The sequence below is a fragment of the Alligator sinensis genome, unplaced genomic scaffold (genome assembly GCF_000455745.1).
Source record: "Alligator sinensis unplaced genomic scaffold, ASM45574v1 scaffold1489_1, whole genome shotgun sequence".
NCBI lineage: Eukaryota > Metazoa > Chordata > Crocodylia > Alligatoridae > Alligator > Alligator sinensis.
In genome coordinates this window covers 197,217-222,580 of record NW_005843076.1, presented here as the reverse complement: position 1 = coordinate 222,580, position 25,364 = coordinate 197,217, and the positions used below count along the sequence as shown (strand labels likewise).

General features: G+C 43.3%; 1 protein-coding gene across 2 annotated transcripts in view; it reads right to left on the bottom strand.

Annotated features, from left to right (window-relative positions):
- SMAD2 (SMAD family member 2) overlaps window positions 1-23,152 on the bottom strand; it is a 67,200-nt gene extending 44,048 nt beyond the window's left edge. For both annotated transcript variants that reach the window (XM_025193602.1, XM_025193603.1), the window contains exons 1-2: window positions 23,133-23,152; window positions 3,679-3,955 (exon numbers count right to left, since the gene is read on the bottom strand). In XM_025193602.1, the coding sequence (XP_025049387.1) occupies window positions 3,679-3,914 (236 nt within the window). In that variant the 5' untranslated portion in view covers window positions 3,915-3,955; window positions 23,133-23,152. The remainder of the gene's footprint in view (window positions 1-3,678; window positions 3,956-23,132) is intronic.
- Window positions 23,153-25,364: the final 2,212 nt, after the last annotated feature.

Sequence of the window (25,364 nt, the reverse complement as noted above, 5' to 3'; positions counted from 1 at the left end):
GCCCCATCCCCTGCCTGCTCCCCCACCCCTGTCAATGGCTGTCCCGCCCGGCCCCAGTGTCCGGGCTCTTTAAAAAAAACACAAATAAACCCCCCACACTTACCAGCTGCTGCAGTGGTCGTTGGGGCTTCTGGGGGCTCATGGCAGAACCCCCCCCCATGCAGTGCAGGGCAGTTGGGGGCAGCAGAGATTGCCCCCCTGCCTGGCAGGATGCTGGTGAGTGCAAGGCTTTAAGAGCCGGGATGCTGGAGCCAGGCAGGGCAGCCATTGATGGGGCTGGGAGAGCAGGTTAAGGATGAGGGCTCATGGCAGAGCCCCCCCATGCAGTGCAGGGCAGTGGAGTGCAGCAGCGATCCCCACCCCGCCACCTGGCAGGAGCCAGTGAGTGCAGGGCTTTTTTTTTTTTTTTTTTAAAGAGCTAGGACACTGGGGTGGGCAGGAGGTGGGGCCTGTTTGATTTGGAGATTCGGCAGGGGCCGAATCTCTGAATCGGATGATTTGGCTGAATCGATTTGGGACAGTGATTTGAATCACTAAATTGAATCACTGCCCCTCGAATTGGCCGAATCCGAAGCGAATACTAGCCGCTTTGCACAGACCTAATCACTACCCCTTATGCTTATTTCTGCCACTGAGTTGAATCACTCAGGGTATGGTCAAACATGCACTTTTAGCAGCTTCAAGAAAGGAACTGCTGTTCAGGAACAAGCAGCAAGTGTTATGCTGTAACTGTTGCACATGGGACAGCCTGTCACGATACAAGTACAAGCAAAAATTGCCCCAAATTTAAGCCTGGATGAAGCAGAGGTAAAGGCTAAAGAGTACCCTACAAGCAGGCGCATGCACCCTCTGCCCCTCACTAAGCAGCAACTAGCCCTCCACTTTTGAAGCTTGTCTGTATCTTAAGTATCTCCCTGATTAAGGTCAGCCTCAATAACACTGCGGTACAGGTAAGGCCGATATACAAACAGCTTCCAAATAAAGCTAGTAGAGATTCTACCATCAATAGATATTTCACCTTTAAAACCTGAAAGACAAGATGCTCCAAAGCCATGACAGTAGGTACCTGCAGCCCCTCATGATTCTGTCAGACAAGTACAAGAGCATGGTGTCTGGACATCCTCTCTCATTAAGAAATATTAAGCAAGATCCCTAAAGCAAACTGAAGTGTGCACTATGGCTACTTGGAAAAATCATTAGCAGAGCTTCCTAAGAAGAGTGGAATACAGCAATATTGGAAGCAACCAGATTTACAACCATTGCAAACACGTTTAAAAGTCTACACCGAGGACCAGGGGAACGGATCAAAATGTATTTTCTACATGATGAACAGCCCAACATTAGCAAATGAAACTGAAAGCTCTCCTGGACAACCCTGACAAAAATATAAACTGCGTTTTGTTTAAAACACACCAAAAAAACCAGAAACACCACCACACAAACAACTGATACTACAAAGACAAATTAAGAGACTTTCCAGTGATGTTATGGGGCCTTTCCATTAAATATGGGCAACTCATAGAGTCAAGAGGTTGAGTCAAAATTGGGGAAATGTAGTTAACGGGAAGTAAGTCTACATTCCTATTCTGTGTATATGAAGATTAGATTTTTAACTAAAATTTAGACTAAAAAGGAAACCATCAAAGGTGTTACTAATCTGATCAGCATAATTGAGATGTTCTGAAACACCTGGGAAAGTGCAAGTCTGACACCCAGCCCCAGGATGCTGGGGCCACAGGCATGTTTGAGTTTAGTTAGAAGATTAAACAGGAATATATATGACAACTGGAAGACCTCCCTGGATTCCAACTTACTATTTTTTGAGAGGTAGCCAGCGAGGGACAAGTAACAAATGAAACAAGTCCTTTCTGCAAAGAAACTCAAGCACAAAGAAACACTGAATTAATGGGCCACTGGATATTAATGAATAATTAATTAATTAATTAATGCTGCCCCTATTCAAAGCAGTGCCATGCTATTTAAAATTCTTGGAGTTTGGGAAGTATCGGCAAATTGCAGTATTAAAACTGCTCCTCATTTTGATTCCATGATTACACTATGGATACAATACTGTTCTATGTAATACAGGTGATAAGCAGTAGTTATTTTGTCCCATTAAGATGCAAGACGAGTTATCTAAACAGAGGTAGCCCAAAGAAGATTTTGATGAATAGATGAACTAGTTCATTTATCACTGGCTTTAAATTATTTGGATAAAACTATGATTGTTTCTATGTTAATATCTTTGACACCTCTCTGTTAGACTTCCTAGAGGTCTAACACCTAGCCTAGAATTTGAATCCACTCCTTTCAAATAAGTTTCTACCTCTTGTGGCGCCAAGGAGTGCCATCAAATCTATAAGACTTTATAAACCAATGCTGTCAAGAGGCTCCAGTCCTATCTAAATATTTTACTGCTGATCATTTATTAACTAGCATCAGAAAAGGAGTGGAACTGAAGCTCCCAGAATCTAGGAATTTCTACAAAAAAGAAAAAAAGCATAAAAAAAAGCAACTGGGACAAAGGGAGTAGAAAGAAAGAAGAGAGCAAAAAACAGAAAAAGAATAGTAGGAGACAGAGGGGGACAGGGAAAAGGGGACAGAAGTGTTACGCCAAATAAAACAAGGAATGCTAAAATATTTCCTACATAAAGGTTGTATTTGATCCCTAGAGGATGCAAAGCATCCTTTGCTAAGTCAGATCTATTGTGCAAAAGAAACATGCATTTAATGACACTTGGGATGAAATAAGAATCCAAACTCTGAAGACTGATCCAACAGTGCTGACTTAAGAGCCAACTACTGGATATGGGTACAGAATTTCCATTTCACATGTAATCAGGTTTTTCAGCAGACAAATAAGGCACCTGTGAGATGATCCAAAAATTTACATTTCAGACAAGAGTTAAATGAAGTCAGGCATGTGCCCCCATGTGAATTCTGCACAACACGGATCTACAGAAGGACAAATCAAATAAATGCTTACAAAGATAACCCTTTCCTTTCACACAGCAGTTGCTATGAATTAAATCAAGAAAGTCACTCACCTAGATATATGTACAAGGCACAGAAGTAATATATAGCAAGAAATAGGTTAATAAATGAATGCTGTTTCCATTAACTGGTAATAAAGATTCCATGGTAAAGATGGTTTCCTAGCATAAAATGTTTCCCTCTTCCAAGGGGAGAGGCTGTAACATGTACAAGTGAAGTTTACAATAAACAATGCAAGATCATCATATGTAAAATGTTAGATGACTGAAGTGTTGACCAAGGAAACAAGTCAATTTTTACACTGGAACTGCAAGTTGAGCAGTCCCCTCCAGGAGCAGATAAGATTTTCAAATTTAAGACATTAAAGAGAATGCTCTGATCTAAACTGCTAAGAGCCCCATTATACCAATAAAACTGTGTGTGGAACCTAGGTAAGAAATGAATCAGCGGGTCTTAAAAATATTTGTCCAACTGATGAGTTAAAGACCTTGTTAGGCACGCTATTCAGTTAAAAAAAACAACACAGTTAAAATAATTAAGTTCAAGATGAGTTTTCAAACAAAAGAATTTGGAAGCATGCAAATGAGACAATGCTTTCTGTAGGACAATTTAAACACAAAAATAACCTCTGCACACGGTCATCTCCTATAGCTTGAACTGTATTTCAAACCCAAGAACACTTACCTTGGTATTGTAACACATTTTGTATTGCAGTTCTGAGTGGTGATGGCTTTTTCAAGCTCATCTAATTGTCCTGTTTTTTTTAACTTCTTGACCAAGCTTTTCACTGCTTTCTCGCACCATTTCTCCTCCTGACCATTCTGCTCACCACCACCTGCTCCTCCAGAGCCACCAGCTGATTTCTTCCATCCCAGTAGTCTCTTCACAACTGGTGGAGTGAACGGCAATATGGATGACATGTTCTCAGCAGATGCAGCACTGACTCAATGAGTTAGCAGCCCTATCCAAAGGAAAGTAGAAGGAAAAAAAAAGTGAGCACCTAGTTTTTAGTGGAACAAATGCCTTGGTAAACCCCCTGTTATCAAACATAGTAGAATTTATGACATATTCCAGAATGACAACCAAAATAAGTGAACTTAAAAAAAAAACCCCAAACCCAAGCATAAACAAGCCAAGAAACCCCACCACCAATCATCATCCATTGAAGCTAAATTTGACACTCTCCTTACATATTAAACTCAACAGCAGGTAGATGTTCTCCCTTTTCTAAAAGGGAAGTGGTAACCCGCCATTCATCCTGTGCTTCCAACCCCCAACAAAAAAGTTGCAAACACTTCTAGAAACTTATTTCAATTAACACTTGCAAATCTGGGGCAAGCAGACCCAGGGATTTTGGATTAACCCCCTCCACAATTCATTTTTTTTTAATTAACACAAATTGCTTTTCAAAGATAATTCCTTCTTGTTGTTCCATAAGGGCCAGTGGCTCATGCCAAAGACAGTTTAGTTGCACCAAACCCATGTTTTAGCTTCCCCCACCCCTGTACTGCTTAAACCTAATCACTTGATGATTAAAATTAATCCACTCATTTTGAAAAAAAGCAGTTCAGTAAAACACAATAGAGGAACAAAAATGACTCCTGTCTAGATGCCGCTAAAAGACTTATTGCAAGATTAATCTATTATACTCAGAGGACTTAAGTGGACAAGTGAGCTAGTTCACATGCATTTTGAGCAGATTGACAGCAAACAATGTACAGAGATGTATGCACATTTGTACAGCTTGAAATAAGATTCCACTTGCTAAATTTATAACTTCAAAATATTACTTCATCACAATTTATTGGTGGAAGTCTCCAGTGCCTGTTTAGCTAGCCATTTATTGCTTTATCACAAGAGTATAGACTGCCACAATGTTGATTCCCCACAGGACACCCATTAGAAAGCCACTCAAACTGGCTGAAAAGGCTTATCATCTTTTTTTCTCCAAACTATGTGTACAACGATTTGTGGGAAAATTCATTAGTTACAGGTAGTAAATCTTGCCAGAATGGGAAGATGCCAAGATTTTGCTTTCACTTTTATCCAGTGGATTTTGCAACAGTAATCTGTCTCCTTCCAATTTCAAGGGATCTTTATCCACAACCACAAACAAGCAGTTAATAGGATACCCCTTAGTAGTATATATAAGGTCCTGAAGAGCAATTTGTGCCCAAAAGTTTGTCTAACATCTCTCCCAAATACACTCTTGGTCTAATAAAACACTTCACCAAAAAACCTTGCTTCTTGCCTATTTCTTGGCCTATTAAAGCTACAATAACACTCCAACCTTACTATAAAAATATTGAAAGATCACTGAAAGCCATTATCTTGTCCTTTCCTTTTAACTCAAATTGAGATTTATTGGAAGAATTCACTTTTACTACGATTTTATATATTCCTAGTATAAACTCAAACCCAGCTTTATAGTTTTAGGTAAGCAATTCATGTCACCAGGCAAGTCATATCATCTTTTAGTTGAGGCCTAAACTGAAAGTCAAAATGCACAAACTCCCATCTTCTTTCCAACCAGCAATTGACTGTTTTGATCAGTGTTTTACTGTTTAAAAAGTTTCCAAGCTTCAGATTTTCTCATCTCTGACATTTAATGCATAGACTGCTGCAAGAACTTATTGCTTTCTTGCTCTCAACCCTATATTAAACTGACTAGGTGTTCATTTTCGCACACTGCCTATAGACGGATACCCATTAGTAGTACTCACATGCTTCATATCTAAGTATATAAAAATATAAATGAATTAATTCAAATTTACAAATGTGAAGACCCACAAAATCTAAAACCTGGTCAAATTCTAGGCAGTACACTGGACAGACTAACCACCATGAGCAGTGTCCCATGTTTCAGTCAACATTATGTTCAAATCTTTGTGATATTTCTCAAAACACTTGAGGAAATGAAGCATTCCTTAATGGCTCATCACATCTTTAGATATGATATAGAGATTAGATATCATAGAATCATAGAAAATGAGGGTTGGAAGGGACCTCCTGAAGTCATTTAGTCCAACCCCCTGCTCAAAGCAGGACCAGGTCCAACTAGATCAACTCAGCCAAAGCTCTGTCAAGCCAGGTCTTGAAAACCTCCACCACCTCTCTGGGCAACCTGTTCCAGTGCTTTACTACCTTCTCAGTGAGAAAATTCTTCCTACTATGTAAACTAAACTTCCCTTGCTGCAACTTGAGGCCATTGCTCCTTGTTCTGTCATCTGCCACCACTGAGAACAGTTTAGCGCCATCCTCTTTTGAACATCGCTTCAGGTAGTTGAAGGCTGCTATTAAAATCCCCTCTCAGTCTTCTCTCTTCTAGACTGAATAAGCCCAGTTCCCTCAGCCTGTCCGCATAAGTCATGTGCTCCAGCCCCAGAACCATTTTTGTTGCCCTCTGCTGAACTCCCTCCAATTTGTGCACATCTTTTCTGTAGTGGGGGGCCCAAAACTGGACACAGGACTCTAGATGCGGCCTCACCAGAGCTGAAAAGAGGGGAAGGATCACTTTCCTTGACCTCCGGCAACACCCTTACCAATGTAGCCCAGGATGCCGTTAGCCTTCTTGGCAACAAGGGCACACTGCTGGCTCATATTCAGCTTATTGTCCACTGTAACCCCCCAGGTCCTTTTCTGCAGAGCTGCTGCCCAGCCAGTCAGCCCCCAGCCTGTACCAGTACATGGGGCTGTTCCACCCTAAGTGCAGGACTTTGCACTTGTCCTTGTTGAACCTCATGAGATTCCTTTTGGCACAATCCTCCAATTTGTCTAGGTCACTGAATCCTAGAGCCCTGCCCCACAGCATATCTACTACTCCCCCCAGCTTGGTATCATATGCAAACTTGCTGAGAGTGCACTCTGCCATCTTCCAGGTCACTGATGAAGACACTGAACAAAACCAGCCCCAGGACTGACCCCTGGGGCACTCCACTTGACACCAGCTGCCAACTAAACATTGAGCCATTGATTACTACCCTCTGAGCCTGATGCTCCAGCCAGTTTTCTATCCACCTTACAGTCCATTCATCCAGCCTGTACCTCCTTAGCTTGCCTGAGAGAATGTTGTACGAGACCATATCCAAAGCTTTGCTAAAATCAAGGTATGCCAGATCCACCAGTCTCCCCACATCCACAGAGCCAGTCACCTCATGGAAATGGGTACCAATTGCCTAAGTATAGTCAGTACCATCTCCACTGACTTCACTGAAGTAAATTAAGTATAATTCATGTGATTCCAATCCCAATTTCTCGCGTGTGCGCTTGGAGTGCTATACAGGAAGCATAACAGGAAGTTCTGCTTTGCAACGTTCTGTAATTACCGGCCGACTCGGGATATGCCTGATACCCCGGTGTCCAATTCCTGACTTGTCAAATTCCTGAGCCCTACATAACAATTCTACAATCTACAGACTTTTTCTGCTATCAATTTTAGATCTACCACCCTTCCATGTCATAGACTTCAACTGTTTTCCTCTTCCAAATGAAAAGTAATGATACCTACCAGCAATATATGTTTCTACATGCTTCTACCATGTGCTCACTTGCCTCCCAGATAACAATCCCAATTTTTCCATACCCTAAGCTAGGACTGTCCAACCGGCAGCCTGTGGGACAGATGCAGCACAAAGGGTTAGCCCGAGACCCCCTAGGTATCTAATCCAGAAACCACTCCCCCAATGGTTTCCTGCTGCTATCAGAGTTTCTCAGCTCTCCTTCCCTCCTCTAGCTGCTTCTTCCTCTCCCAGTCGCTGGAGGTGAGGTGGGATAAGGCATGGCCTGGGGTTGAGCTGAGAAACCTCATACAGCACAACTAGGGGGTAGGGGACATACAACACAGCATAGTGCCGTGCAGCCCCCCAGAAGTTGGACAGAAAAGTAAAGGTGTCTTTCCCAGTCAGCCATTTATAACCTCTGCAGGTGTTTAAGTGTAACAGAAAAGCAAGGGAAGGTTCTTTGGGTAAATGTGGTATTTTATGAGACCAACTAAATAGTTGGAAAAATTGTTCTTTGCAAGCTTTGAAGAAGGGTGTTTGTGCCCAAAAGCTTGCAAAGAACAATTTTTCCAACTATTTAGTTGCTCTAATAAAAGATATCACATCTACCCAAAGAACCTTGTCTGCCTGTGTCCTTAGGCCAACATGGCTACAACCACCGCCACAGAAAAGCTATACTTACAAGAGCCAAAGAAGCGGTTAGACAGATCTTTTTACTTCACAAAAGCAAAGTTATTTAGAGCTCAACCAATCTGAATTTTTCAGGTATATTCTGTTTCTAGTTATTTCAGCCAGTTCACAAAGTACACATGAAATCTTTACTGGTCTAGCTCCCCAGAGCCTTAAAAATATAAGAACATCTGCTGCCTTTGAATCTGTATGCAAGTTGTCTTAAAAAAACAACAACACAAAAATTAAACAGCACTGCTTACAAAAAAGTTTTCCAGCTTTAAAAGTCCTTTCTAGGGCATCAGTTTACATTAGGAATGCCACATCTTTGCAAGCAGCACCAGAATTTGACTACAGACAAGTAACAGCAAAACTGCTGAGACGCCTCAAGATTTGGTATGCTTGGTTTTCTCGGGCTAGTTTGCTGCTCCTAACCATTCGTATTTAGACCTTTGGCAGGCAGCGTGTAAATGTGCACGTGGGAATAGTGTCATTTATTGCAGCGGGGGCCAAGGTCTATAACAGGCTGAGCAGAGAGAACGTGACAAAAGTAGAGCAAGATTTTATTTTGTTAGTCTTAAGACTTCAGCAGATCATGACCGAGCACACACACAAGCTATTGTGTAGCTAGATGTGTAAGGCTTGCAGGACAGCACAACTGAACAGCAGTATGACAAAGTAGGGACTACTAATAAGTGCGGTCTGAATGCTGAGGCTTCAGTTACTTGGAGTTACGCGAGGGAAAATGGCAGTGGAAGAGTATGTCCCCCCCAAAATAACTGAAAACAGTTCTCAACTTAGGAGTTGCATTTAGGTAGAGGCCAAGCCTGGAAGAAAACATTCAGAAACTTTTCTTCTGAAACAGTGAAAAAAGGTTATGGGTAGTTGAGAACCATCAAAGAAAACAAATCTTGCAATGTCTGGAAGAGGGAGTTATCAGATTTTGGCTCAGACCTCTTCACCTGTATCCTTTTAAGTCATTATCCAGTAGTGGATGAAGTCTTAAGTTGAGGTTTGTACTGAAGATACAGTGTGCAAAAGCAGCACATGATGAAAAACTGACTGGAAAGTGGATGGCATTTCTTGGGTACTGGACTCCTCCTTAACTACAAGTTATTTACCCTCCTTTCCATTTCTTTAGTGGGTCCTCCTACCTCCGCTGCCTCTTGTCTAGACCCCTGACACTTCATTATGCATGCTATTATCTAGCAACCATATCCACCCACATGGACTCAGCCATATATATGCCAGTGACTCACAAATCCACTTCACTACAAACTCATTTCTGATGAGCTAGACCCATCATACCAGCATGCCAAAAAAGGGAACTTCTGACCTTTCTTCTTCAAGCACTCTTACTCGCATACTGTGAAACAGCTGATAAGCAGCCTCCGTCTTGTTCACAATCAAGAAGTTATCCTCAACCTTCATTTTTGTCATCTCCCTTCCCTCACCCCCAAAAGGATGTTCCTTACTGTCAAAGTGCCTAGGATCTGACCTTTGGTCACCCAGCAAGACACTGAATAATGGTAATTCCATCTTTCATCTACAGCCTCACACCCTGCCAAGTGGTACAACTAAGACGCCTTGCCCATTGCTCTGGATATTTCCCACCACGGCCAACTCAAAGTGAAGATTAGTACCCTGCAAGAGCTTTTACTATTCCGCCTAGTGCCAAGCTGAACAAACTACTTGGAGTAAGTAATGCACAATAATACCCCTTTGGGATGCATTTTTTTCGGTCAAACACAGGCACAGCATTTCTATGGTGCACCTTAGACTAGTTTCTTCTGGGAGAGGCCTGGGCTTCTGTGCCTACTACAAGTATTCTGCAAAACTGCTGTCATAAGCAACATGGGCTGCTGACCCAGGTACTGGCAAAGTTAATCTACTTTATTTTCCGGCCTCAATATAAGACTAGAAAAGCTCCAGTTTCACCTAACTCCACCACCCTTGCCACTACATTTCTGCTTCCTAGTGTGTTTGATTTTATAGTTGTCATGATTAAAGAGAGACAGTTGGCAGCCTCCGAGCAATGCCTGCTGTTCTAACTTTATTTTATTCTGTTCTGCTACAACACTTTGAAACAAGTGTTAACAATAAGCATGTGATACCTGCAAAAAAATAAACATGCAAGATGGAGGCCTCCTTATAGGTTACTTGCTAAAGTATAAGGCCTTGGAATAAAGGCTTTCCTTTTTGGAATATAAGGAACACACTTCAGCTATCGGATGGGGAGGAAGTGAGCAGCCAACAGTGGCAAAAGAACAGGTTAGAGACTACTTAGAGAAGCCAGATGTGTACAAGTCCATCTGGCCGGATGCAATGCACCCAAGGGTACTGAGGGAGCTGGCCAATATGACTGCAGAGACACTGGCCATTATCTTTGAAAACTCATGGCGGTTCCAGATGACTGGGAAAGGACAAATATAGTGTCCATCTTTAAGCAAAGGAGGAGGATCCAGGGAACTACCTGGCAGCATCACCTTAGTCCCTGGAAAAATCATGGAGCGAATCCTCAAGGAATTCACTTCTAAGCATGTGGAGGAGACAAAGGTGATTAGGAACAGTCACTATCAAATGACCAAGGGCAAGCCATGCCCAACCAACCCAACTGCCTTCTATACTGAGATGACTGGTTCTGTGGATGCAGGAAGATCAGTGAACATGATCTGCCTTGATTTTAGCAAGGCTTTTGACATGGTCTCCCACAACATTGTCACAAGCAAACTAAGGAAGTACAGGTTGGATGAATTAACTATAAGGTGGCTAGAAAACTGGCTGAATCATTGGGCTCAAGGGATAGTAATCACTGGCTCAATGTCTAGTTGGCAGCCAGCAGGATTTTTTAATAATATAAAATAAAAATCAGATTTTATTTAAAATCAGATTTTTTTTTATTTAAATCGGTATTTTTAAGATGCTTTAAAAAAAATAAACTTATATAAAGATAATTTTAAGATATGTTAAAGCTGTGTGGAGATACTGGAAAGAGTCCAGCGGAGGGCAATAAAAATGGTTCAGGGGCTTGGCAACATGACTTATGAGGAAACACTGGGGCAACTGGGCTTATTTAGTCTGGAGACTGAAAGGGGACTTAATAGCAGCCTTCAACTACCTGAGGAGGGATTCAAAAGAGGATGGAGCGAGGCTGTTCTCAGTGGTAGCAGATAACAGAAAAAGGAGCAACAGTCTCAAGTTGCAACAAGGGAAGTTTAGGTTGGATATTAGGAAGAATTTTTTCCACTAGGAGGGTAGTAAAACACTGGAACAGGTTACTCAGAGGTGGTGGAATCGCCATCCTTGGAGGTTTTTAAAACCCTGCTAGGCAAAGCCTTGGCTGGGATGATCTAGTTGGGGATGGTCTTGTTTTGAGCAAGGGGTTGGAATAGATAACCTCCTGAGGTCCCTTCCAACCCTAATTTTCTATGATTCTATGAAAGCTCTAAGATATGATCATGGAACAGGGATTATTACTTCTATTTACATACTATTTGAGACAATATATTCACGTAACCTTTGTAGAAGTTTTATAAATAGGTCACAACAGGCCATGGACTATATTAAGGGCCCAATCTTATGGGGTTACCAGATGCTCCTCTACAGATCAGTAAAGATTAAAGAAAGCCACTCTGCCCAATGGGACTCTGTGATGCTTAGTTTCAGGTCTCAAACTGTGGATATGTATCTCCCACTACTGGATAATGACTTAAAAGGATACAGGTGAAGAGGTCTGAGCCAAAATCTGATAACTCCCTCTTCCAGACATTGCAAGATTTGTTTTCTTTGATGGTTCTCAACTACCCATAACCTTTTTTCACTGTTTCAGAAGAAAAGTTTCTGAATGTTTTCTTCCAGGCTTGGCCTCTACCTAAATGCAACTCCTAAGTTGAGAACTGTTTTCAGTTATTTTGGGGGGGACATACTCTTCCACTGCCATTTTCCCTCGCGTAACTCCAAGTAACTGAAGCCTCAGCATTCAGACCGCACTTATTAGTAGTCCCTACTTTGTCATACTGCTGTTCAGTTGTGCTGTCCTGCAAGCCTTACACATCTAGCTACACAATAGCTTGTGTGTGTGCTCGGTCATGATCTGCTGAAGTCTTAAGACTAACAAAATAAAATCTTGCTCTACTTTTGTCACGTTCTCTCTGCTCAGCCTGTTATAGACCTTGGCCCCCGCTGCAATAAATGACACTATTCCCACGTGCACATTTACACGCTGCCTGCCAAAGGTCTAAATACGAATGGTTAGGAGCAGCAAACTAGCCCGAGAAAACCAAGCATACCAAATCTTGAGGCGTCTCAGCAGTTTTGCTGTTACTTGTCTGTAGTCAAATTCTGGTGCTGCTTGCAAAGATGTGGCATTCCTAATGTAAACTGATGCCCTAGAAAGGACTTTTAAAGCTGGAAAACTTTTTTGTAAGCAGTGCTGTTTAATTTTTGTGTTGTTGTTTTTTTAAGACAACTTGCATACAGATTCAAAGGCAGCAGATGTTCTTATATTTTTAAGGCTCTGGGGAGCTAGACCAGTAAAGATTTCATGTGTACTTTGTGAACTGGCTGAAATAACTAGAAACAGAATATACCTGAAAAATTCAGATTGGTTGAGCTCTAAATAACTTTGCTTTTGTGAAGTAAAAAGATCTGTCTAACCGCTTCTTTGGCTCTTGTAAGTATAGCTTTTCTGTGGCGGTGGTTGTAGCCATGTTGGCCTAAGGACACAGGCAGACAAGGTTCTTTGGGTAGATGTGATATCTTTTATTAGAGCAACTAAATAGTTGGAAAAATTGTTCTTTGCAAGCTTTGAAGAAGGGTGTTTGTGCCCAAAAGCTTGCAAAGAACAATTTTTCCAACTATTTAGTTGCTCTAATAAAAGATATCACATCTACCCAAAGAACCTTGTCTGCCTGTGTCCTTAGGCCAACATGGCTACAACCACCGCCACAGAAAAGCTATACTTACAAGAGCCAAAGAAGCGGTTAGACAGATCTTTTTACTTCACAAAAGCAAAGTTATTTAGAGCTCAACCAATCTGAATTTTTCAGGTATATTCTGTTTCTAGTTATTTCAGCCAGTTCACAAAGTACACATGAAATCTTTACTGGTCTAGCTCCCCAGAGCCTTAAAAATATAAGAACATCTGCTGCCTTTGAATCTGTATGCAAGTTGTCTTAAAAAAACAACAACACAAAAATTAAACAGCACTGCTTACAAAAAAGTTTTCCAGCTTTAAAAGTCCTTTCTAGGGCATCAGTTTACATTAGGAATGCCACATCTTTGCAAGCAGCACCAGAATTTGACTACAGACAAGTAACAGCAAAACTGCTGAGACGCCTCAAGATTTGGTATGCTTGGTTTTCTCGGGCTAGTTTGCTGCTCCTAACCATTCGTATTTAGACCTTTGGCAGGCAGCGTGTAAATGTGCACGTGGGAATAGTGTCATTTATTGCAGCGGGGGCCAAGGTCTATAACAGGCTGAGCAGAGAGAACGTGACAAAAGTAGAGCAAGATTTTATTTTGTTAGTCTTAAGACTTCAGCAGATCATGACCGAGCACACACACAAGCTATTGTGTAGCTAGATGTGTAAGGCTTGCAGGACAGCACAACTGAACAGCAGTATGACAAAGTAGGGACTACTAATAAGTGCGGTCTGAATGCTGAGGCTTCAGTTACTTGGAGTTACGCGAGGGAAAATGGCAGTGGAAGAGTATGTCCCCCCCAAAATAACTGAAAACAGTTCTCAACTTAGGAGTTGCATTTAGGTAGAGGCCAAGCCTGGAAGAAAACATTCAGAAACTTTTCTTCTGAAACAGTGAAAAAAGGTTATGGGTAGTTGAGAACCATCAAAGAAAACAAATCTTGCAATGTCTGGAAGAGGGAGTTATCAGATTTTGGCTCAGACCTCTTCACCTGTATCCTTTTAAGTCATTATCCAGTAGTGGATGAAGTCTTAAGTTGAGGTTTGTACTGAAGATACAGTGTGCAAAAGCAGCACATGATGAAAAACTGACTGGAAAGTGGATGGCATTTCTTGGGTACTGGACTCCTCCTTAACTACAAGTTATTTACCCTCCTTTCCATTTCTTTAGTGGGTCCTCCTACCTCCGCTGCCTCTTGTCTAGACCCCTGACACTTCATTATGCATGCTATTATCTAGCAACCATATCCACCCACATGGACTCAGCCATATATATGCCAGTGACTCACAAATCCACTTCACTACAAACTCATTTCTGATGAGCTAGACCCATCATACCAGCATGCCAAAAAAGGGAACTTCTGACCTTTCTTCTTCAAGCACTCTTACTCGCATACTGTGAAACAGCTGATAAGCAGCCTCCGTCTTGTTCACAATCAAGAAGTTATCCTCAACCTTCATTTTTGTCATCTCCCTTCCCTCACCCCCAAAAGGATGTTCCTTACTGTCAAAGTGCCTAGGATCTGACCTTTGGTCACCCAGCAAGACACTGAATAATGGTAATTCCATCTTTCATCTACAGCCTCACACCCTGCCAAGTGGTACAACTAAGACGCCTTGCCCATTGCTCTGGATATTTCCCACCACGGCCAACTCAAAGTGAAGATTAGTACCCTGCAAGAGCTTTTACTATTCCGCCTAGTGCCAAGCTGAACAAACTACTTGGAGTAAGTAATGCACAATAATACCCCTTTGGGATGCATTTTTTTCGGTCAAACACAGGCACAGCATTTCTATGGTGCACCTTAGACTAGTTTCTTCTGGGAGAGGCCTGGGCTTCTGTGCCTACTACAAGTATTCTGCAAAACTGCTGTCATAAGCAACATGGGCTGCTGACCCAGGTACTGGCAAAGTTAATCTACTTTATTTTCCGGCCTCAATATAAGACTAGAAAAGCTCCAGTTTCACCTAACTCCACCACCCTTGCCACTACATTTCTGCTTCCTAGTGTGTTTGATTTTATAGTTGTCATGATTAAAGAGAGACAGTTGGCAGCCTCCGAGCAATGCCTGCTGTTCTAACTTTATTTTATTCTGTTCTGCTACAACACTTTGAAACAAGTGTTAACAATAAGCATGTGATACCTGCAAAAAAATAAACATGCAAGATGGAGGCCTCCTTATAGGTTACTTGCTAAAGTATAAGGCCTTGGAATAAAGGCTTTCCTTTTTGGAATATAAGGAACACACTTCAGCTATCGGATGGGGAGGAAGTGAGCAGCCAACAGTGGCAAAAGAACAGGTTAGAGACTACTTAGAGAAGCCAGATGTGTACAAGTCCATCTGGCCGGATGCAATGCACCCAAGGGTACTGAGGGAGCTGGCCAATATGACTGCAGAGACACTGGCCATTATCTTTGAAAACTCATGGCGGTTCCAGATGACTGGGAAAGGACAAATATAGTGTCCATCTTTAAGCAAAGGAGGAGGATCCAGGGAACTACCTGGCAGCATCACCTTAGTCCCTGGAAAAATCATGGAGCGAATCCTCAAGGAATTCACTTCTAAGCATGTGGAGGAGACAAAGGTGATTAGGAACAGTCACTATCAAATGACCAAGGGCAAGCCATGCCCAACCAACCCAACTGCCTTCTATACTGAGATGACTGGTTCTGTGGATGCAGGAAGATCAGTGAACATGATCTGCCTTGATTTTAGCAAGGCTTTTGACATGGTCTCCCACAACATTGTCACAAGCAAACTAAGGAAGTACAGGTTGGATGAATTAACTATAAGGTGGCTAGAAAACTGGCTGAATCATTGGGCTCAAGGGATAGTAATCACTGGCTCAATGTCTAGTTGGCAGCCAGCAGGATTTTTTAATAATATAAAATAAAAATCAGATTTTATTTAAAATCAGATTTTTTTTTATTTAAATCGGTATTTTTAAGATGCTTTAAAAAAAATAAACTTATATAAAGATAATTTTAAGATATGTTAAAGCTGTGTGGAGATACTGGAAAGAGTCCAGCGGAGGGCAATAAAAATGGTTCAGGGGCTTGGGAACATGACTTATGAGGAAACACTGGGGCAACTGGGCTTATTTAGTCTGGAGACTGAAAGGGGACTTAATAGCAGCCTTCAACTACCTGAGGAGGGATTCAAAAGAGGATGGAGCGAGGCTGTTCTCAGTGGTAGCAGATAACAGAAAAAGGAGCAACAGTCTCAAGTTGCAACAAGGGAAGTTTAGGTTGGATATTAGGAAGAATTTTTTCCACTAGGAGGGTAGTAAAACACTGGAACAGGTTACTCAGAGGTGGTGGAATCGCCATCCTTGGAGGTTTTTAAAACCCTGCTAGGCAAAGCCTTGGCTGGGATGATCTAGTTGGGGATGGTCTTGTTTTGAGCAAGGGGTTGGAATAGATAACCTCCTGAGGTCCCTTCCAACCCTAATTTTCTATGATTCTATGAAAGCTCTAAGATATGATCATGGAACAGGGATTATTACTTCTATTTACATACTATTTGAGACAATATATTCACGTAACCTTTGTAGAAGTTTTATAAATAGGTCACAACAGGCCATGGACTATATTAAGGGCCCAATCTTATGGGGTTACCAGATGCTCCTCTACAGATCAGTAAAGATTAAAGAAAGCCACTCTGCCCAATGGGACTCTGTGATGCTTAGTTTCAGGTCTCAAACTGTGGATATGTATCTCCAAAGGTCACAGCCAGTCAAGGTTCTTTGGGTAGATGTGATATCTTTTATTAAATCAACTAAATAGTTGGGAAAAATGTTTCTTTGCAAGCTTTCAGGCACAAATGCCCTTCTTCGGGCATAGGGAGAGTTTGTCGTCTCTAGAGATAACATCCTTGTTACCAGAAGTACATGGAAATGAGAGATAACAGACCTGATTACCTACCAATCAGCCCTCTCGTCTCTCTAAGTTTGTGCACACACAGTCAAGCCCTTACACCACTCTAAAAGTGCAAAGTTTCAAAAAGTTACATGAATAAAAGGATATCAAATAACAAGAATGCACTCTTTGTAAAAAAAAACAATGATTAAAATTGAGGGTTCCTGCCAGTGATTTAAATCGATTTGCTTTAAATCAAATCCACCCTAGCAGCTGGTATCAAATGGAGTGCCCCAGGGGTCAGTCCTGGTGCCAGTTTAATTCAGTATCTTCATCCCATCTTCCAGGTCTTTGTTGGAGTGCACCCTTTGCAAGTTTGCAGATAACACCAAACTGGTGGGAGTAGTAGATATGCTGGAGGGTAAGGCTAGGATTCAGAGACGCCTTGACACATTGGAGGACTGGACTAAAAGAAGTCTCATGAGGTTCAACAAGGAGAAGTGCAAAGTCCTGCACTTAAGACAGGACAATCCCATGCACCGAGGCTGGGGCTGACTGGCTAAGCAGCAGCAGCTCTGCACAAAAGGACCTTGGGGTTAGAGTAGACAAGAAGCTGAATATAAGCCAGCAGTGTGCCCTTGGTGCCCAGAAAGGTAAAGGCATGCCGGGCTGCGTTAGTAGAAGCATTGCCAGCAGAGCGAGGGAAGTGATTCTTCCCCTACGTTCAGCACTGATGAGGTCACATCTGGAACACTGTGCCCCATTTCAGCCGACCCCCCACTACAGAAAGGATGTAGACATGGGGCAGGCAAAGTCCAGCCCATGAGCTGAATAGGGCCCCACAGCATACTTCATTTCCCAGCAGCCCCTGTCCATGTCGCTGCAGCCAGTTTCCATGGAGATCCCAGCAGCAGCTGGGCAGTAACAGCACAGGGCCAGAGTTTCAAGGGAGGGCTGGCAAGCTGCACAGATGAGCAGGGAGTTGCTCTGGGGCTGGGATCTCGCAGCAGTGACAGCGTGGTCAAGCCAGGGCAGAGCAGCAACCTGCTGCCTCCTCCCAAGTTCCCTTCCAACCCTCATGTTCTACGGTTCTACCACTGGTGCTAGCAAAAATACCAAGTGCTCTTTGGCTTCTTTATGATACGAGAAACCAGAATACAACACATCACATTTTGCTTGTCTCTAAAACGTGAACATTAACAAAAACTGATCTTCTCTAGTTACTAGAAGACTGGGGGCCTGCCTACATAAAAGCATTTTTACTGATAGGAAGCAGCCAATGCCTGGAAGCCACTAGGGATGTAAATATCATTTAGAAAATTACCCATTTAACCTCCTCTGGGAGTTAAATGGTCCCATGGCAGAGGGGCAGGGCGGTGCAGGGAGCTGAGCAGAGTGTGGGATTGTGGCAAGTTTCATCACCAGCTGGGACTGAAGCCTGTGATCACAGCAGACTCTGCGCGGTGAATGTGCGGAAGCAGGCAGGTAGTGGCACAGCAGCAGCACAGGACAACAAGCTCTGGCAGGGTCCCAATTCAGAGCTGCTTGCTGTTGAGGGAGCAGGTCTGGCAGGGGTTGCCCGGGAGGTGGGCACAGATCTGGGCTGCAGCACTGTGCAGCAGTTGCAACAGGGAGGTAATCAGTGGTTACCTGGGGAAGCAGAGCTGGGCAAGCTGCACAACAGAGCCAGCAGGTCTTAAGCAGGAGTGAACGCAGCAATGGGGCTTCCGTCGGGTGCTGCATGGAGACAGCCACCTCCCTTCATAGCACACACAGGGGCACAGCTGTTGCAGCAGGCGGGAGCCCCAGTGGGTGCTATGGGGAGGGGGCTGGCTCTGTGCAGCTCACCCCTGTAGCACCTGATGGCAGCCCTGCTACTGCACTCACTCCTATTCAAGCCTTGCCAGCTCCACCACAGAACTTTGCCCAGCTTCATTCCCCACCCAGGGAACCGCTAGTTACCTCCCTGCCGCAGCAGCCACACGATGCCACAGCCCAGATCTGTGCCTCCTCCCAAGCAGCCCCTGCTGCAGTCACTACCCCAACAGCAGGCAGCACTGATCCAAGAGGTAAATGTTAAACAGTATAAATATAATTGTTGTTTTTACCTTTTACGTCCCTAGAAGTCACCAGAAAGCACACACACCTGGCAGCTCTACATGGTACCATACAACAGCAATGCCAGGATAACATGCATGGCAGCCTTAGACATACCTGAACAACTATTAAGGAGGCTACAGCAGGTAGCACACAGACGCATCCACAGGCACGCTTTTGGCTGCCATGGAGGCAGAAGCTGGTGTTACTGTCAGCAGAAAGGAAGGATTCAGCCACCAGTTTTAAGCACAATTTTCATCACATGTTCTGCCCCTAGCACCTGGAGAAGTAGCCAAAGTTTCCTGGGTTTTAAGTAACTCTATTTGTGAATATTCACCATATACAAGAGACAAAGGTATCAAGCTCTTGAGGAAAGAGGATCTCTGAAGACTCGTTTTTACAAAGGCAAGAAGCTACATTTCTTTCTACGTTGTTTTGTATCCTGTGAGGTCATAGGACCAACAGTTTTCTAGTCATTCAATCAAATTCCAGAACAGATAAAGCTTCCCTTTCTGATGTTAGAAGCAGGCTTTGAGTTCTATGTTACTTTCCATTGACAAAAGAGGGAACTACTCCCTGTCCCCGTGTAGGGGATTTTTGTTCATTATTTTAGTGTAATGCAACAAATTTAAATTAGACCTGATTATATTCAAGACAGTTTCTACAAGGCAGTTAGCCAACATGCTGAAAGCTGAGTATTAAAAAAAAACAACAACACAAGTCAAGTGATATTGTTCAAGTTTCTTTTTCAGTATTGCATGAATATTGAAATGTTTACAAAGTAAGCCACAATAAATCTGATTAACTTCAGCTCATTTTGAACAAAAAAAAAAAAAAATCAAGATGATAACTGATGACCCATTTTCAAATTCTTTGAGCCAGGCTTTTACCCGAAACAGAGAAGGATATTAAGTTGTATTAACAAAAATCTCTTTCAGAATATTTCCACAATTTTAGGGATCTTTGCAAAATTCTGATTTTTCTTCTACAGGCCAATTGAAGATGCTCCTTTAATTTCCATTATATGGTGGGAACAGAGATCTCATTAACTGGATAGCCAAAGCAGTCAAATTCAAGCCTCGAGCCAAACAATTCACCTCTATGAATTGCCCTCCTAACTGTGGGACAGTGGTTCTCAACCCTTTTAGATTTAAAGCATCCTCCACAACTTTTTTTAATCTGGTAGCAGCACCAGGTGAGAACCACTCTTTTGGTTCTTCAGCTTGCCCCAGTTATTCTTACTCCTGAGCTAAAATTTGTGGATAAGCCTAAAGCAGCTAGGAACACCCATTTTTGCCACAGCTCTTTCTGGTCTAACCCCAGTCGGTGTCTCCCAGAAGCAGAGGTGAATATGACAGAACTGTTCTGCATGCCTGCTCCCAGGAAATGCATAGTAAAGATGGACCAGGAAGGGCTGAAGCATGAGCAGCAGGCCCAACTTAACTGCCTGCTTTGGGTTTATCAGATAACCCCAATCCACGAGTACACACTCATGCGACAGCCCTTCCCAGTCTGGTTGTGCATGAAGCACATAGGGCACTTTTGCCTGGCCATGATAGCACCCATGCCACAGCACCTGTGAAAGATGGTGGTGCCCCAGCTGAGACAAAAATGGACATTTTCAAGGACATAAAATTGTGGCATGCCCACTTCCTCCTTTCTCCACTGGGACATATTAAAGCACTTTGCCTCTGGGATCTGGGAGAAGGACACACTGCCTCTTTTTTATGCTGCAGCATGTGAGGCAGATGTAGCAAAAGCTCATTCTCCATTTGTCTTGTGCAAGTGGAGCAGCTTTAGACCTTTCTCTTCACACTGCTAGGAGCATGCTAGCCTGCTGGGCAATGGCCTCTGTTCTACCTCCAGTTCAGCTCTTCAGCCAATTAGGCCAGCAGTGGGAAGTGGCTCTAAAACTGCCCCCCTCCCAATGAGTGCCATCTGGTGAATTAACCAGCCAAAAATGCCATCTGGCTAACTAGTAGGCCAAAAACTCCCAGGCAAGGCCCCACTTAGCTGAGGAAGCTCAAGGCAAACCTCTCTTACTTAAAAGAGTTACTTGAAAGCAAGTTCAAGAGTTGTGATTTTGTACTTCTGCCAGTTTGTAGTTATGTTTAAATAGGTTTACAGTCACTTATGTATTTTTCACCTACACCAGGGGTGGCCAAACTCAAGCAGGGGTGCCTTCTGGCACAGACAACTTCTCGCTTTGGTACACAGCAAAATGGGAAGGGGTCAGGCAGCACAGTTGGGCTGGGAGCAGAAAGAAGAGCATCAGATCAGGCAAGGAGCAGGAAGCAGAGCAGCAGCTTGGTCAGGAAGCAGAAATACAAGTACCAGATCAAGTAAAGGAAAAGGATTTGAATGGTACTTCGGGAAGGTGCAGGACTAATCTGTGACACGCCTGCCAAAACAGTCACCCCTCACTGATCTATATACTTAGATACCTTCCAAAATATCGGACATTATCTAGTTAAAGGATACTGCATGTGTACAACAGCTCCTTTCAAAGCCTAGAGGAGTTTGCTCCATCTTCCTTGTAAGCACGATCCCATTTCTGTTTGATCTGGTTGTGCACATGGCTACTAAGCAAATTGGTTATTTTGAAACTAAGGCTATGTCTATAATGCCTCCCTGGTGAGCCTCAGTGTGCTGCTGAGAGCTATGCCTGACCCACCCAGTGGCCACAGGAGCCCCAAAAACCATGAGTAAGGCCAAACCAGCATGACACTCAGGCATGCCTTCAGCGTGTTGCTGAACTGGCTTTGGTATGTGCTACGTAGGAGGAAGTAGGCAGGACATGCTGGTCATCAGCACTCCTGGCACTGACCCCAGCAGGGTCTCCATGGCCTACCATTGTAGACCAATAAAAATACTGCAAGTCAGACCGAGCTCTGCTGCTACAGTACATTTAACCCGTTCTGTAATCATAAGATGAAATGTGAGCAACAGAAAAATGGTCTAGGCATAATGATGGACATATTTTTACAAAGCCCTTAACAATTCTTTAAAAAAAGTAAAGAACAGTGAAAAGGGGAAAAAAAATAAAGAATACTGTTTCATTTTTGTTCTCACAGGTCACAGAGTTTAAAAAAAACAAGAAAAATCTGAATGCCTTAATTCTAGAAGTAAGACTTGAAACTCAAAACTGCAGTTAGAAAAGTTGTGGGTGCCAGATACTTTTCTTCAATTATGAAGTTTATTACAAAATTAGAAACATGCCTAATTATTTCTTTGTTGCTATAAAGAAACTTAAGAGTTTTAGAAATGTTCACATTCATGCTTTGCTATAACTATATAATTTAACTATAGACAGGAAAGAGGTCCAGGGTTTACTTTTACTGATCTTCATCTTAAATCACTATTAGGGCTGAAGTATGTTAGCAATCCAGCTAACGTTACAAAAGAGTCTACTCTACTTTGCCAAAAACCAGATGAAGTGACTGATTACTCACCACATGCTCTCTGTATTCCAAACAACCTCATCAGAACTTGGTTGCGTTACACTCGTTAGCCTGGAAGAGGTGTCTTACCGAAAGCGGTTTGTTAATATTTCAAGGCATGACAGTTTCCTATAACTGCCCCTCATGTATGGAAAAAATTGTGTGCACTCCATTTAGGTGGAAGTCTGATTACTTAAACATATCATGTTCCTGTGCAAGTTTGCTACAGAAAAAAAAACATTTAACAGATACCAACTTCTGTTTGATCCACATCACTTGTCAGCTTTTTCTTCACTCCAAGCGCTCTACATTAAGCAAGAGGGCTGTGGATTTCACAACTAGCACACAGGGTTAAGTCCCACTTCAAGAAGGTCCAATACAAACAGATGACTGACTGATTCTTCATATTGGTCAACCAAAAACCCTTCCAACAAGATAAAGCAACAGAATTGTACAAATCAAGGTTTCTGTACTAACATAAAAGGTTCCCTCCCACCCTGTCCTGAAGCAACTGAGTCTTTAATCATCTGGGAGATGTTTCCTGGTCTGATCTGAACTAATAGTTCCAGTCTCAGCTGCTTGAAAATTAAGAAGCCACTTCCCTCCATATCCCCTCATTACTTCAGAGTACCTTACCCATAACAAAACATACCAGAAGAAGTGTAATCTTAGCCTTTATAGAGCACTCTCCAGGGACGCTTCACAAAGCCTGCTGGAAGTCGAAAACAGAGTTCAGAAAGACTGCCTGCACTCACTCATTTCTTCTAGCCCAGATAGTACTGAACGCAGGACTGCCTGTACACTCTGTTCTACTACAAAAACTAATCCCATCCCATGACCTGCAGCAATGCAGTTTAACAAATCAACAATTACAAATATTTTGGCAAAGTAAGCTTAGGTATTGTTTGCCTTTCAGCACAGTTCACAAGCAGTTTGCGGCTTTATGATAAAAGTCATTAAATCCAATTTGAAAAGCAGAATTTACAGCTCACTTAGCAAGTCAGGCCCATAAATGGATGCTTTCAATTACAGTGCTTACATGTGCAGCCCATTAAGAGTGTTAAAATACATCTAAAAAAGATGGAAAATATTTTTAATCTCAAACTTCAGCAGGTGCTGAGCTCTGCAGACAGAACTTGGGAATCCTCTTTGCCCTTTCAGGGAGCTCGAGCTTGTTGCCCTCTAGGACACTTGCCAGGAAGGGATAAGAGAAATGCACAGAAGTTGTGTTTTTAAGCTGCATTCAGTAAGTGAGCATCTGCAGCATTATTAAGTTCAGTGGGAATGACTTGTAGTCAGCACTTTTGGACAAAAAGAAAAAATAAATCAAAAATCAAATTGAAGAGAAAGGAGGAAGAACTAGGAAGACCTTGGTCTGGAGATTTAGTGTGTAATCCACAATTACTTAATTTGTTCATGAAGTCAGAACTTGGGAGAGGAGACTGATTTAAATGTTTTTAAAAAAACAACAACCCCAATTTATAAATGTCAGAGTTTAAAGGTCAGATTATGATCAAAAACCTCAGTAGAGATTACTACTCCTACTTCAGTTTCAGTGCACCATAGAAAGTACCCACACATAGGGGTGTTTCTTTCAAGAAATCACTGTTCAGAAATTCAGCCGTTATTCCTTGTGATGGGTACTGCTCTGTATGGACACTCAGAAAGGAAATCCAGTTAGTGGCAACGGTATAAACTACACCTTTTAACACACTGCCAGATATCAGTTTTGACTCATTCCTACTTGAGCTTTGGGAACACCAAATGAAACCATCTTTAAGATACTTGTAAGGACTCTCATCCCCCCTCTGCCAGGTGGGGTTAGGCGTTTTTAAGGGAGGTTTTGAGGCAGGAGGTGAGCAACAGATGAAGCAAAAGTTTACCTCCAAGCCTCTTACTTGCAATAGATGCGGCGTCAGTCTCAGCGAGGATTAAAGAAACATCGCACACTAACTTGCCACCCTCAGCTCTAGGAAGGCAATCCACACCCCAGGGGAAGCAAAAGTTAAACCATCAGCCTGCCAATTATGAAAATCACCAAGCTCCTGCTCCTCTCCTCTCCCTGCGAGGAGAAGCAAGAACCCACAGGACACCTTACTCTAGTCGTCTCAACAACAGAAGTCGGCCAGGTCTTCACTCTCCTTTTTAAACAACCCTGACAGGCCACAGCCATCCCCAATCAGCTCCTCGCCGACTCCCTCAGCCACAAAGTCAGTGGGGGTAAGACATCGAGCAGCAAACCCAGAGCACACAACTGCCGAGCCCACCGTTCATTAAGTTTCCCACCCTTGACCGCACCACGGTCAAGGGACCACGCCCTTGACCACACCACGGCCAGCCCATGAGGAAAGGCGGCTGCTCCAAAACGAGCGGTTCCACGCTCGGGACATGCAACAGCCGACCCCTTCCTCCTTGGCAGGCAGGTCCCCAATACGACGCAGCCCCTGCTCCACCCTCCCGCCCCACAGGGATGGTTGGCACCCGCGCCTCCATCCCGGCCACCCAGGACAAGGACAGCGCCCGGCGCAGCTTCGCTCCTGGACCTCCATGAGCCCCCAACTCTCTCCCTCGCTCCCCAGCTGATCCGAGGAAACCCACCGCGTCTCGCCTCACCTCGGCCTCTCGCGTGCCAGCGCATCCCCCCACGCCTGACACAGCGGGGGGGAGGGGCAGTGTATACATATATGTGTACGTGTGTGTATATATATATATACACACACACATATTTTATATATATGTGCGTGTGTGTGTATATATGTGTGTGTCTCCTGCAGAGCCCCCCCCACTGCGGGGGGGCGGTGCAGCCCCTCCCCCCCTAGAGGGGTCGGCGCTGGGACCCGGGGGGGCAGGCGAGCACTCGCACGGGCGGGTGACCCGGCCCCCC